This window comes from Drosophila persimilis, unplaced genomic scaffold, assembly GCF_003286085.1.
Source record: "Drosophila persimilis strain 14011-0111.01,24,50 unplaced genomic scaffold, DperRS2 tig00000206-arrow-arrow-pilon, whole genome shotgun sequence".
Taxonomy (NCBI): domain Eukaryota; kingdom Metazoa; phylum Arthropoda; class Insecta; order Diptera; family Drosophilidae; genus Drosophila; species Drosophila persimilis.
This window is the reverse complement of record NW_020825302.1, coordinates 29,974-44,000: the sequence shown is the minus strand read 5'-3', so window position 1 is coordinate 44,000 and position 14,027 is coordinate 29,974. Positions and strand designations below refer to the sequence as shown.

Genomic DNA, 14,027 nt, shown 5'->3' with positions numbered 1-14,027 from the left:
AAGAGTACAATTTGAGCAGTTCTGTGTTTGGTTTCAGTGTTAAAGCATAATTTTTATTTGTAATTGCATCTTGGATTCATAGTTTCGTCTCTGGCAGTCGTCCAGAGCAGATCATCTCCCTTTCGCATTGGTATTCACATCAAAAACAGTGTTTCTTCTCTTAATTAGCTAATGTCTAAGGGCTACACGGAGGAAGGGAGGAGCAGCGAGCAGCAGCCACGGAGCGCGCACGCACAGACATTAAATAAATATACTAAATCCTTAAAGCTAGAAAAACAAAGTGCTTTTGCTACCTACTTTGACAGGTAGTCAAAAACGAAAGGAAGAAGTTATAACATTTTGATTATGGGGGGGTGTGTGTGGTGTGGTGGCTGAAAGCGGATGCGCCCGCGAATGGTTATAGTAGAAGTACAGATTCCTCTACAGCGCCGGTGCCTCGGGCAGCAGCGAGGTGAAGAACGTAATGACAAAGGTGCGCACAGCGGAAATCACAGAGTTATTGGCATTTGGTGGTTCCACTGCAGCAGCTTCGGCTGAAACGGCAGCCGCCTGTTCGGGTCCAGCAGCACTGGCTGGAACTGGCGCTGCAGGAGCAGCGGCGGCAGGAGCAGCAGCTGGATCAGCAGGAGCATCAGCCGCTGCACCGAGAGGAGCATCGGGTGCATCCTGACCGGCGGCCACTGGCTCGACTGCAGCCTGTGGATCGTTGTTCTCACGCTCCACGGCATCCATCATGCGTTGGATCTGTTGCACTGCGGCGAAGGCAGCAACAGGATGGCCAGCATTATTGTTGCGATTTATGTTGTTATTGTTTCGCTCACGACGACGTCGCAGAACACCAATATGATATCTAACAGGGAGATGAAAGACTTTAGCCTAAATTCAAAAGCATTGTAGAGAGCCACTCACAGATAAATCACCCCGGCAATGAACATCACCAGGAGGCAACGCAGCGGCGACGAATTGAAGTACAAGACAGTCACGAAAATGGCCAGGCGCGTGAAGCTAAAGAAACTGTCGAGCCAGTCCCGGTTCTCGGGTTCCTCCTGGATGAGGGGGAAGTTTGGTCTGTTAGCTGCTGGCTGCGCGGCCTCCGCCGGCTGGGCGACAGGCGCCGGATTCTGTTGGGCCGCAGCTGCAGATGCGGCGGCATGCGCAGCCATCTGCTGCTGGGCCTGCAATTCCCATTGCGGCATCATATTCGGCAGAAGGGGAACTCTGTTCCCAGGCGGTGACTCCGCGCTGTGGAGGATTTACGTTGATTAAAAATGCCACAGAGATGCCACATAAAATGCTGGAACTCACCCCCGCATCAGATCCTGCAAGTATGCGTCATAGACCTGACTCATCCAGGCGTTGTAGAGAAGTACCCGCTGCTGGTAGGCCACATGCGGATCGGGATGGGTGGCCGCCTGTTGCTGCTGTAGCCAGAGGGGATACCATGTTCTAAATGCGAGATTATTAACATCCCCGTGCAGGAAACTGTCGACACCGGCCTGCTGTTGGGGCAGTTGCAGCGGCGGCTGCTGCTGCTGCTGATTTGTGGCATGACGCTGACGAATCTCGTTGGTGCTGGCGTTGAGGTTGCCCTCCTGGCGTGGGGCTGCGTTCTTCGGCACTGCAGTGGGCATTGCCGGGGTCTTGGCAAAGTGCTTATTGGCACAGACCAGGTGAAAGATGTGATGCTGCTGGTAGACGTCCTTGTAGCTGCGTATGACCTCCGACAACTTCTGGGCATCATCCAACAGTTTGCCAGAGTAAATGAGCTTTTGATCGTTGATGTCCTGCAAGCAGAGAAATACACACTCTTGAGTCTGCTACGGTTTTAAATTTGCACGCTGCTCCATGACGCAAGAAACATGACGAATGCTATAAATTACAGCTTGATGCAAGGCCTCTCTGCCTGCCGCTGGATGTACTGACGTGTACTTGGTACTAAACTAAGACGCAAATTGCACAGAATCGACTTGAATGGAACGCTAACCGAAAACATAACACGATAAGATAGCGGGGCCAATCCACACGCCACAGCTGACGTAAACTACGATAACAATGACACAACAGCGAGTGAAATTAATGAGGGGACGCTTACCGGTTTGCCAGGATACACCAGGGACAGTTGCTTCTTCAGACGCTGCACCGTCCAGGAGAGATCACTGTCGACGTTCATGTCGTCATACTGTTGATTTGACGACTTAATTAGGAGCCTCACACTTGTGCTGCTGGCCGCTGCGGCGGCGGCAACAGCAACGCCAGCGTTTGTTTTGTCACGGGCAGCATCACAGCCAGCTGCTGTGGCCGCTGCGGGCGATGCGGCAGTATCGTCCATAATTGTGTGACCCCCAACGCTAGCTCCGAACGCACTTTCTACTGCTAGTGATCTTGTGATTCCGTTTCAGCTTCGCACTCGCTGCTGCCCCAATGTTGTTCACTTCTTCCTATTCTCGGGCTCGCGCACGATTGATGTTTGTATGTTTAGACAAACTTTTACATTTGATTTGGCTCTTTTCCCCTTTGTTTTGCTACCGAAAATAGTTTGGAATGCTGTACTTTCTGATGGAAAACGATATGTTTCCGTTTCGTTTCGTGTGTTGTGCTGCTTTCAGCAGAGAAATTATTGATTATGAAACGAAGTTATAAACGTCCGTCCGTGGCCTGAGTCGGAATTTTCGCCTTCGTTTCTGATTCTGATCTGAAACTGGAGATGACTTGTTCCTCACTCGCCTGCTACTTGTCGCAAGTATTTTAAAAGTCACAGTTTACGCTGCTGAAAAATATCAAATACTGCAGGCTAGAATACATAATTTCACAACTACTGATTTTATATCTACTGGTTAATCAAATTATTATTATTTTAGAGTATATTTTTTTCTTAGTAGCACTTTTATAAAAATAATATATATATCTCTTGTGACTTGGGGCTGTCTCTCCTGCTCATCTCTGGCAGCAACACTTGTTAACACAATACATTCAGCAACAGGGTTGCCTTGACTCTTGGGAGCTGCCAACCTGCTGGTAGCATACGCTGACGTGTATGCATATTAAATTGTACGCTACCTATTTCATTGCCGCAGTGGCTATTAACATAACCTTCGAAGGCTAAAAACATTTGAATTCCGTGTTTCTATACAGTATTAGCGAATTATTTTCAAAACATCGCTGTGACTTGATATTTTTCCGCTAATATCGCTCATCTCTAAGCTCGAAAATCAACGATTAATCCATCTTCGACCAGCAAGTTGTTATACAACCACAACAAATATGAATCTTGAAGAGTTTTAGCGCAGTTCAAGGGACAGATATCGTGAATACGTATGTTGATTGTAGATAAAAAGGAAGGCTAGGATAATTCTATAGGAATATTTTACATTCAGTGTTTTTTCCCGCGGTTTAACTCAGGCTGTTAACCATTTTAAATTGAGGGGGCGAGTGGGCTAAGCTCGTATATTTCTGGTCACACTGCAACACAACACTACAGTCACACTAATAAATTGCAATAGAATAAAATAAAATTTGAAGTTTTGAAACGCAGATGGATAAAAAGTCAGCCGTTTCGAATTTGCAGGAATTTTGCGCCAAGAGCAAGATACCGGTGCCGAAATACGACTATATCGATGGGGAAGATGGAGGATACATTTGCAAAATCGTTCTTATGGATATAGAATCCTATGGCAATGGTAATTACATGCTGAAGTTCTTCTCGACATATGTACATATGTATGTACTTTCAACTCATTAGTTCCATCCATTTCCCCGTTTAAAAGGCCGCTCAAAGCGTGACTCCAAACACCTGGCGGCCTCAAATATCATAAAGAAATTGCGCAGACTGCCGGGCCTCAGTGAGCATCTGTCGGACGATATCGGTGACAATAGTTCGGATTTGTACGATGAGCTAAAGAACCTTAATCGGGATATGCTCAAGGAGCTACGCGACTACTGCGTTCGCCATGAAATGCCGCTGCCCCTTATAGAGATTGTGCAGCAGTGCGGCACACCAGACGCTCCCGAATTCCTGGCCTGCTGCTCGGTGGCCTCCATCAAGCGTTACGGCAAGTCGGACAAGAAGAAGGATGCCCGCCAGCGGGCCGCCATCGAAATGCTGTCGGTCATCTCAACCGATATGGGCAAGGTAACCGAAATGGAAGTTGTCAGCACCAAGCCCTCGGATCAGGGGACAATTCCTATAGTCGATGCCAACAACGACATAGAGACCGAACGTCGTCTTATGTTCTCCACCTACCGGGACCTCACCGACTCGGGCCGAACGGAATTCTATGGGCGCAAAGTGTGCGATGCCCACAACTATTATAAGGACTTCTTTCCGCACCTGAAGAAGGCCGCTTTTGAGGTCATCAATTCCACAGAGTACGAAAACGAAAAGGATCAGCTTATGGACATTCTGAAAGCCCTGAATATCACACCTGAATTCTCAACAGTTCCAGCAAAATCCATGAAGACAATGGTCAAAATTGAGCTAAACGTTGATTTTGATCGCGTTTTTATTGATTATGAGAACGATATCTATGGCTACATGATTGGCTACTTCAAGGATATGCTTGACTAGAAACATATCTATAATTTGTAATTTTCCGGAACTGGCATTTTTCTACTACAAATTCTATAATGAGGGTCGCAGAACGGATTAAATCCCAGACTACCCAGAAATTTTTTGTTGAAAATTAAAAGCTTCATTTATCATTCAAAACTTCAGCCACCCCTGTAATACTAATGAGAATCTAGACGTTCCCAAAGTATAAGTATATTATATTATTAACATTTTTATTTTTGCTATATATATAGTGGTCCTTACAACTAAATAAACTTGTATCCTATTTACACTCTAAACGAGTCTGAATAATGCACATAAATTTCGTTCGTTAATACAATCTAAAAGGATTTGGGTTCGTGTGTGATAAAACATCAAGAAGTTTAAATTGATTTTAATGATTCGTTAACTTTGTACAAGAATTGCAAAGGCAATATATGATTTAAAGCGGGGGAAACTCTTTCTATTTGGAGAGGGGATTCGGATTCCGACATAATCTATAGATTCCCAAAAGTTTAATTTCTCACTATTTAACAAAGGATTATGTTGTATGTTTGTAAAACTAAAGGCAACAAGGAAGGACAGGGAATCTTCTCCTGCTCAGTAGCTGATCTTCTTGCGCAGCTTCAGCGACTGTTGCTGCTCCTGCTGTTGGCGCTCTCGCTCCCGATCGCTGGACAGGCGGCTACCAACACGTGGTGCCACATGGTGCTGCTGCCACTGCTGCGTGGATGACGGTGCCGGTGCCGTTGGCGTGGGTATGCCCGAGTTGGAGGCCGATGTCGATGCCGAGGAACCCGATTCACCAAACACCCGACGCGACAACTTGAAGCTGCCTCCAGTGCTGGGTGTTGTGGGTGTGCCACTGTTGCTGCTGTATTTGCTGCTGCCTCCACTATGGTTGTTGTTGTTCGGATTGTGGTTGGCAGGAGTGGGTGCGGAGGCTGCTGCTGCTACGGCGGCCGCTGCTACGATGCTCGTCTTACGCAGTAGTTTCGTGTTGTATTCGTCGCACTTGTCCTTGTCCAGGCGCGTGGAGCTCAGAGATCGCTTGTTCCGCCTCGCTCCCACGTGCTCGATGATTGCCTCCAGTTCGGCACTGCCGCGCCCACTAAGACGGCCTGTGTCTGGAGAGGATGATGGGAGGTGGTGGTTGTGGTTGTGGTTGGGTGGAGGAGAAACAGAAGAATGGGCATTACTCAAATTGCAGTTGTTGTTGAGGTTGTTGTTCGTGTTGTTGGATAGCTTGGACTTGGCCCCAGCCCCAGTCCCACTCCCAGTGCCTTGTGTGGCCGCTGGCAATGGATTCGAGTTCAGATCGAGCGTAGCGGAGGAGGATCGTGTGGCTATATTATAGCAACCAGAACCAGCAGTAGAAGTAGTACAAGTGGAAGCAGAGTTGGAAGAACTAGTTCCCAAAGCAATCAACGACGACATGGCGGTGGGTATGGCGGACACATCGCGATAGTAGCGCGCCGTCGCCACCGTACAGGGCTGTGCCTGAGCGGCCGCAGGCGCGGGCTCTCCGGCCGCTGGACGCTGATAGCGGATACGCGAGCGACCGCGCAGAGTCATATGGTGGTGCGAGGTGCGGGCGGCACTGCCGCGCGTGGGGGGAATGGTGGCCGAGCTGCCAGCGGCAGCACTGCTCATCATCACCACAGGGATCTTGCTCTCGTTGATGGTGGCATACGGTGGCGGCTTGACGCTGTTCGTTGTAGTGGATACCGGCTGCTCCTGCTGTTCCGCCTTGCGCAGGTGTTTCAATTCCATTCTGGGAGGAGAGCATATATGGAGCGTATGGCGTATGGCGGCACAAGAGATAAAGATACAGATAAAGAGATACAGAGTATGGATACCGGGGGTACGGATACAGATCAAAGGAGACAGAGGGGGATGCTACGGAAAACATAATGCCAAACCAACAGCAAAACAAGGCCAAAACATTCGATAAACAAAATAATAATCGCAAGCTTACATACAATTTTGATAAGTTTTTTGATAGTTTATTTTTTGCGCAAATAAATTTTTGTTTTTTTTTTTTTGCAAATTTTTGGGCATGCACTAAACGGAATGTTTAAAACAAACTGCAGAGAATGCCAAATACAAAATGTTTTTTTTTCTCTAAACTAAGTTAGTAGCTAAATTTAGTAATCGATCAACGATAATTGATCAGTGATCATTCGATAGTTCCTGGATTAGTCTGGCTGTACATACGCCGTTTTGTAACTAAGTTTTTAATCGATCTTCGATCAATATCAATTATAATCGATTGATGATCGATTTCTCCTGGTTATCAATAGATAGTGTGGCTGTACATAAGCCATGTTGTAGCTTAATTTAGTAATCGATCATTTGGTGGTCGATAATTATCGATAGTTCCTGATAGGTTAGTGTTTGGTTTAATTTGGTGCAAATTATATTACGGGAGGGGTCGGAAAATTAATGGAAATACCTATAAAGATACACTCTATATACAACTCAAGGAATGGGGGCGGGAATGGGGGTGAGGCAACGAAATAGGGCAATAAAAAATGATTTAAGCAAGCCCGCGCGCCCACACGGAACAAATGGAATCCAACATAAATATTGAGGCTTCTATTGACTACATTTCGAGAGGGAGGAAGCTTCGAGTTCGAGCTCTGGCGAGGTAGAGGGGTCACCACTTACCTCTTGCTGTAGATCGCCAGGCTGCGGGTGCGACTGCCGGGCAGGAGATTGTTAGTGGTGCCATCATTGTTGTTTTTGTTCTGATTATAATTCTGGTTATTCAGGGATGGGTTTAGAGTACTGCTGTGAGAGAGGGTACTATTGCTGGTGTTATTGTTCAGATTGTTGGCCAAAGCAACCGCCACCGCTGCCGCCGACACTCCCGGCACTGTTCCTTGCAGCAGGGAGGGCGTGGTCTGCGTTGCACATCTCGCGGTTATCGTCGCGTGGGTTGTCGCCGTCACCCCATTGTTGTTGTTCCGGAAGGGCTGAGAACGGGCTCGCGTATGCCTCAGATTCGAGTCCAGCTCGCTAAAAAAGATAGATTGCAAATGCTAATCTGTACGAATATTTAAGGGATTTTCTGCGACTTACTTGTTGCTGTTAACATTTACGGAGCGCGAATGGTGCCGTCGCAGCGCCTTGATCTGATTCAGTTTGTCGCCCTGCGTCTGGGCCTGTTTCTTCTCCAGCGCCGTCTGCGTCATCCGCACAGTCGATGCGATGGTATGGCGGGCCGCATCGAATACATTGCCACTGGGCTTCCGCAGCTTCTTCTCAGTGCAGGTGGTGACGTCGGGCGTGGCATAAACAACACCCGGAGTTGTCATCAGTGGGGTGGCGCTGTGCACACTACGATGGGTGACCACCGGATTGACCAGGCGCCTCAGGGAGTTGGCAATCACTGTGGGTTTGTTGGCCGCCGACGGGGACTTGCGGCGTCGCGTTGACATTGTGTAGGTGGCGGCCAGCGGTGGGGCTTCGGCCGGTGCGCTGGCCGTATCCGTGTCGTTGTCGCTGACATTGCAATTGGGATCTTCCGTGGTGCAGCGCTGGTACAGCGCTCGTTCGTTCCGCTCTAGGCGCCGCTGCTCGGAGATCTCTTCGTCCGTCTGGTCGGCACCCGAATCCAGGGCTGTGTCCTGGTCATTCAGATGCATTGTGTCCACACGTTGGGAAATCCCCTTGACTCGATTCATCAGCAGATCCACGGGGGGATTCGAGGCGGCGGAGGCTTCGGTCAGTTTGGTCTTCAGCTCCAGGCTGTAGATGCCATACGTGTGCCGTAGCATGGGAACACCAGTGCGACGGCGCATACGTTCGCCCTCGGACCACAACCAGCTTTGTTTGCTGTAAAGAGAATGCAGGGGATTAGTGGGATTACTATACTCCTGGCTATATCTGTACATACTCCTCCATCCACTGCTGCTGATGGCCAATCACGGAACCCGGGCGGCACAGCCTTAGCCAGGCAATGGCCTCTAGTGCGGTAAAACCATAATGCTTCATCATATACGCTCCAATGAGGCTGCCCGTGCGACCTAGTCCCGCCTTGCAGTGCACGGCTATGGCACCCTTTGTGGTCTCACAGATGGAGAGGAACTTCTTCATGATGGCATCGCTTGGTGTGCTTCCATCGATGAAGAACAGATCCTTGTGATCGAAGCCGGCATTCTCAAACGAGGAGGCATGGTAGACCTTCGCATTCAGTCGAATAACGGTGGTCACATGGTTCTCCCGAAAGTAGGAAAAGTATCGCTCCGGTGCATGGCACGGATACCCATTGGGCAGGGTCTTGCTCTTCTGATGTGGCCCACAAAAGGCAATAAACTTCTGGGGGACAATCCAATTGAAGTCGCCGTTCTCCACGCGCTCAAAGTACTCGTACTCCTCGGCATCAAAGTCATCGAAATTGAAGAAGCCCGCCTGCAGGCCCTTGTGCACGGCATTCAGGCAATCCAGCAGGGAGATCTTGAAACTGCTGGGACCATAGCTGGCATCGCAGAAGCGCGTATAGGCGGGTATTTCGCCAGACACCAGAGGCCTATAGGCCTCCAGAGGCGTCTTATTCAGGTAGATAATCTATAATCAAGGAAAATTCATATTACTTTGGCTCTTTTCAAGTGATCTTCATGCCATACTTACGGCATACGAACCGATCAGATATGCCGCATTGAGCCGCTTGGCCGGATTCATGGAGGTGTAGTGGACAATCTTTCTGTTGGCATGGCACTTGGCACTCAGCTTCGTGTTGAGCTTCATGCAGTATCGATACAGCATGCAGATATTGAGGGGACCAAAATCGCTGTAAAAGTTCTCGTAGATGAACTCCTCATCGATGCTGAAGTAGTGCGTGTTGACGGTATTCTTGGGCTTGATGTTCTTCTTGAACGCCACAAAATACAAACGGTCTACAGGGGGAGATACAAGTATTAGGCGTCTGTAGAGACTCGAAGGAAGTTCGATTATTCACTTACCTTTCATCATTTCTGATGCACAGACCAAGAGATCTGAGTTGTCATCGTCCAGCATCATAGCGGATATGGGGCTCGGACTCGGAATCGGACACGGCTACGGCTACGGCTACGTCTAAGGGGGCACGGAGACAACACCAACGACTGCTGCTTGGCGACTGCAACAATATAAAAGAATCTACATTTATTACAAAACTTTTGAATGGCTCTGCAGCAACAGTAAAGCAGTAAAACTCTCGCCAAAGTGTCTTAAATCACTTCTGGAAAGCCCACACACACGGGGTCTTTGGTTTGCCGCTTCCGCATGCGATCTTTCATTAACAAATTCGATTGTTTACTATTATTCGAGTACCCTATAGAAGTGAATGGATGCGACAGCTTGACAGGTGAAACCGATCAATGATAATGATACACAAAAATACCTGTATTCCTCGCAGTCTATCAGTAGATGGGTGGTATCTCTTAGTCGTAACCCCTGGAATATAACATTTCTACTATAAGCTTTTGTTCTTTCTTTCGTTTGTTAGCAACAAATGCGCCCACACACAGTCACGCAGACACACAAAGGCCGCCTGCACAGTGAGACCTGAGAGAGACCTGACTTTGCCTTAATTGGATGGAAATAAATGATGTTTTCCGCAAAGGGTGTTCCACCTATATGTATGGCGCCTTCATATATGTATGTATGAGTGTGTCTATGTATTGAGTGGAAACATGTGATCTGTTTGTCGCTTTTACCAACTTTATGAGTGGTCTTGCCCCCAACCATTACCCATTACCCTACCCATCTAGGCAGAGTGCTCCCCCACCCGCAAGACACAATTCTTTTGCCTTATTTGCTCCACTTTTCCTTTCGTCGTAGTCATATATTGTATGTAGGTGATGGCTTCCATATCGATATACATATGTACATACATATGCATATAGCCATCACTCCGCAGTCCCTCCCTCCGTCATTCAGTCATTCTATCAAGTCGTCAGTTTTGCTGGCATCCGCATAAACATAAATCCCATAAACAATTGATGGTAACAGCCTGTAGTCTCGAATGGGGAACACTCTTTCGCGAAGGATCCAAGAAAATAAACAGGGGAAAGTGGATGGAGTATCTTGGAAATATGATGATTGAAGGGGTACACCGTTTGGTTTTGGTTTATTTAACTGTTCCAAGGAAATTTCCATACATTTTCCCCTGTATCCCATATATTTTCCGATCTCTTAAGTTCCCTTATCTAAAGTTTTCTCCTATCAATTTCCCCAAAGGGCGGATTATTCTGTAGGTCTAAGGGCGTGCCTTCATCTACTAATCTGCATAAGAGAATGTATTTTATGGGTCTGCGGTCCCACCAGAAGAAGGTTTACGATGTTGACCCCATCATCGAAACTGTTACGCACACACACAGCCATACCCATACCCATGCCCATAGGAAAACACATGTAAATGTTCGATTTTATGCAAATTTGTAACCTTTTCCAAAGCTAAGCAGCAGTTGGCGTGCCTTTAGAGAATTTTGGACCTCAGCTGGGTTATACGATGCGCTCCAACGTCTGTCCACCCCTGCCCACCCCTCCATGCACTTCCTTTTCCTGATTTTAAAGTTGAAAAGTCAAGACGCCGGAGGGCTTTTTATGGCACATTTGCATGTCGACTAAGCCCAGATCCAAAGATAGGTGGCAAGCCGGGCGCCAAAGGTGTAGGTACTACTTATATCGCATGACATTGGGGCGGGCCGTGCGAATAACGGAAGCAAAAATAGATGAAGATATTGAGATATAGGGCACTACCGCTACCGCCCATACCATAGTACATTTACGGTACTTGATGGGGCGCTCTCTAGGACAAAGGCTAACTGCAAATTCTCATTCATATAGCAACGATCGATATGCAATGCTATCCGAAGCTTTCTTTCTCTCTGTTTTTGTTCTATGTTTAGCTCCCAGCTCCCAGCTCTCTCTCTCTCTCTTTCTCTCTTTCTCTCTTTTTCTTCCTACTTCATTCACTGTTCAATCGAATATTTCGAATTTGGAACTCTTTCTATCCCCCTTTCGCTACTCCTTTTCGATGCGCTGAATCGAAGAACATTTCCAACTCTCTCTCTTTCTTTCTCTCTCTATCTTTCTCGCTGGAACGAAGATCATTTCTAAATATAGCGACCCGCTAATTGACGACACTATCAGCAGGAGTATGCAATTTACTCTCCGCCTCTCTATCTTTCTCTTCCATTCTGTGCTGTGGAGAACTCCAACGACAACTCCCACGTGACGACATCGAAATCATATCAGCCACAAACAAACACACACACACACTTAATCGGGCTTATCGCTGTTCTGTTTAAACATTGAAAAGACGAGTGGAAAAGCAAACATAAAAGAGTGAGTAGAATGCGATAGAAAGGCGACCCTGGACGGAGAGCACTCCTCCTACAGTTGGAAATGGGAGATGGGCTAGGGCAAGGTATATTAAACAGAAGGTAGTCTAATCCCGATCTCCGATTGAATCTGGTTTGGGTGCCAACTGGAGACAGCTCCATTGGTCTGGGTGTGCCTTACCTTCAGCTGGAATATGGCTTGGGCTAGGCACTGGCGACTATTCCGAAAACAATGGCCATTTGAAAAGCGTCGAAACGAGTTTTAAATATATGTAGCTGGGCCCAGTGTGTGACGTCACCTACAGCACGACTACAGCCCAGGCACAAATAGCCAAGAATGACAATAGCAACGACAGAGAAAAGCGAGCAAAACTAAAAGCAACGTCAATGCATTGGCGATTGAATACGATGCTATACGTTTTCAAAGTTAGTTTTCAGTTGGGGAATATGGACGCGGTGCCGTGGCAGGCCAGCGATTTTTGCCGCGCGCACATACCACAACAAATCCACATTACAACGGCAACAGCATTCACCTGCAAGAGCCACCTCCCCCCCTAACGTCACCCGCCCACTAACCAGCTAGAGAGACCGATTAAGTCGAGTGATTCGACAAAGATATGCCCATTACCAAGTGTCCGGTGGAGCCATATGGAATACTAGCATCTACAAGTGCCACTGGATCTTGTTTTTCTTAGTTTTAGAGGCGGAAACATACACTTTTTCTAGCTATTATTTTCTTCAAATTGATTGATCTTATTGATCTCATCGAATCTGGCTATGGTAATCTACCTTTGTACATTATTCTGAGTACGGGGTATAAAAACAACACGGCCAATTGCCGCTCTTGCCTACCACTGCGCATGCTCCATCTCTCTGAAAAGCTGGTTTAGCCGCTCTCTCCGGCTCTCCGTGCTCCAAACGTCCTCTCATTTACACTTGCGCTTCTGCGGCTTTTATATGGCGCTCTTTCTCTCTCTCTCTCTCTCGCTCTCTCAGTGGGCTGTGTGTGTGTGTGTGTTGTATTAATAAAAGCAACCAACGCATTTTTCAACAAAAACCCAACACAAAACTGAAAAAGAAACCCGAACTGGCGACGAAGAAGACTTGGATGGGATGTGTAGTACTGCGTAATCAATTTTTGGGGGAACGGAACCATTTCTGGACTATTTTCGTGGTTCTATCTGGGAATGGGTGGCAGGGGTTTTTACAGTTACACAGTTTCTAATTGGAACGTAGTACGTGGGCATGGCGTATTGGAAGAAGGAGACTCACCAAACTGTTATTAGCTTCCCGCAACGGCTATGTATGGATATGCACAGGATCTGTATTGGAGCAGCAGCCACACCACACTCCACACAACATAACACTTAATTTTGGGGAAATCGTATTTTTTTTGGGTTATTTTCAATTTAAAACTGTAAATTTATTAACGGAAATTTGACATTAGGAAATATACATATGTGCGATTTCCATTCAACAACATTCTCAAAGCAAGCTTTAGATTAATTCTGTTTTCTATTTTTCAAATACCGTAACGAACACGGCAGCGCACGGTCAAAATGGAGCGCACGGGATCCAACGAAAATTTATCAACTGCTGCTCGAGAGAGCTCCAAAACAAAAGTAAACTGAAAATTACATTGCAGCGTTGGCGCTTTTTCTTGCTCTCAATCTCCCCCACTCGGTCATTGCGGTCCCGCTCTCCTCTCCGGCGTTGGGAATCTAGCTATTTTACAGTTGTTTTGGCTATATATAATGTAGATTTCTTGAACTTTCAAATTAGGCAGAAATCTGGTTATTTCAACTACATATTTAGCCATGTTTGCTTTTCTTCCTAAAATATTTCAAAATGCAATGATGCCACAATATATTAATAAATTAGTTGTTACAAAAAAGTTGGCCATCTTTTTAAAAAACTATAGCTATTTTTTGGCTAAGAAGTGGCCAACACTGTTCTGCTCTCTCAGGTTGTTTTTATCGGTGGTGCAGCACAGCGATGTATTGCGCTATATCGATATTTTCGTTAGCAATAGATCGGTACGGGAGCCGTTAAATTTAAAAGGACTAAATTTACTAATATTTAAAGCACGGTGGATATTTCTGTTAAAGGTGGGTATACACAGTCGAACTTCTTCGTCGAATTTGTTGTGC

The 14,027-nt window shown here is 46.8% G+C and overlaps 3 protein-coding genes across 4 annotated transcripts; 1 reads left to right on the top strand and 2 right to left on the bottom strand.

The window, feature by feature from the left end:
• Positions 1-31: 31 nt before the first annotated feature.
• LOC113565907 (homocysteine-responsive endoplasmic reticulum-resident ubiquitin-like domain member 2 protein) lies at positions 32-2,706 on the bottom strand. Its single transcript, XM_026989278.1, has 4 exons — positions 2,093-2,706; positions 1,306-1,784; positions 910-1,242; positions 32-850 (listed from the first exon to the last, which is right to left on the bottom strand). Exons 1-4 carry the CDS (start codon positions 2,327-2,329, stop codon positions 421-423), a joined length of 1,479 nt encoding a protein of 492 aa, XP_026845079.1. The 5' UTR covers positions 2,330-2,706; the 3' UTR covers positions 32-420.
• An 801-nt stretch (positions 2,707-3,507) lies between these two features.
• On the top strand, positions 3,508-4,710 carry LOC113565908. Its single transcript, XM_026989279.1, has 2 exons — positions 3,508-3,677; positions 3,765-4,710. The coding sequence occupies exons 1-2, from the start codon at positions 3,533-3,535 to the stop codon at positions 4,562-4,564; spliced, it is 945 nt and encodes a 314-aa protein (XP_026845080.1). The 5' UTR covers positions 3,508-3,532; the 3' UTR covers positions 4,565-4,710.
• Positions 4,711-4,758: 48 nt separating this feature from the next.
• Positions 4,759-13,587, bottom strand: LOC113565905 (dual specificity protein phosphatase CDC14B-like). 2 transcript variants are annotated; one of them, XM_026989273.1, is made up of 7 exons: positions 13,150-13,587; positions 9,514-9,668; positions 9,182-9,447; positions 8,448-9,118; positions 7,631-8,386; positions 7,217-7,567; positions 4,759-6,320 (listed from the first exon to the last, which is right to left on the bottom strand). In XM_026989273.1, exons 2-7 carry the CDS (start codon positions 9,569-9,571, stop codon positions 5,147-5,149), a joined length of 3,276 nt encoding a protein of 1,091 aa, XP_026845074.1. In that variant the 5' UTR covers positions 9,572-9,668; positions 13,150-13,587; the 3' UTR covers positions 4,759-5,146. The 2 variants fall into 2 exon arrangements, with proteins under 2 accessions (XP_026845074.1, XP_026845075.1); XM_026989274.1 differs by having other exon boundaries at positions 5,591-5,673; positions 13,150-13,571.
• Positions 13,588-14,027: the final 440 nt, after the last annotated feature.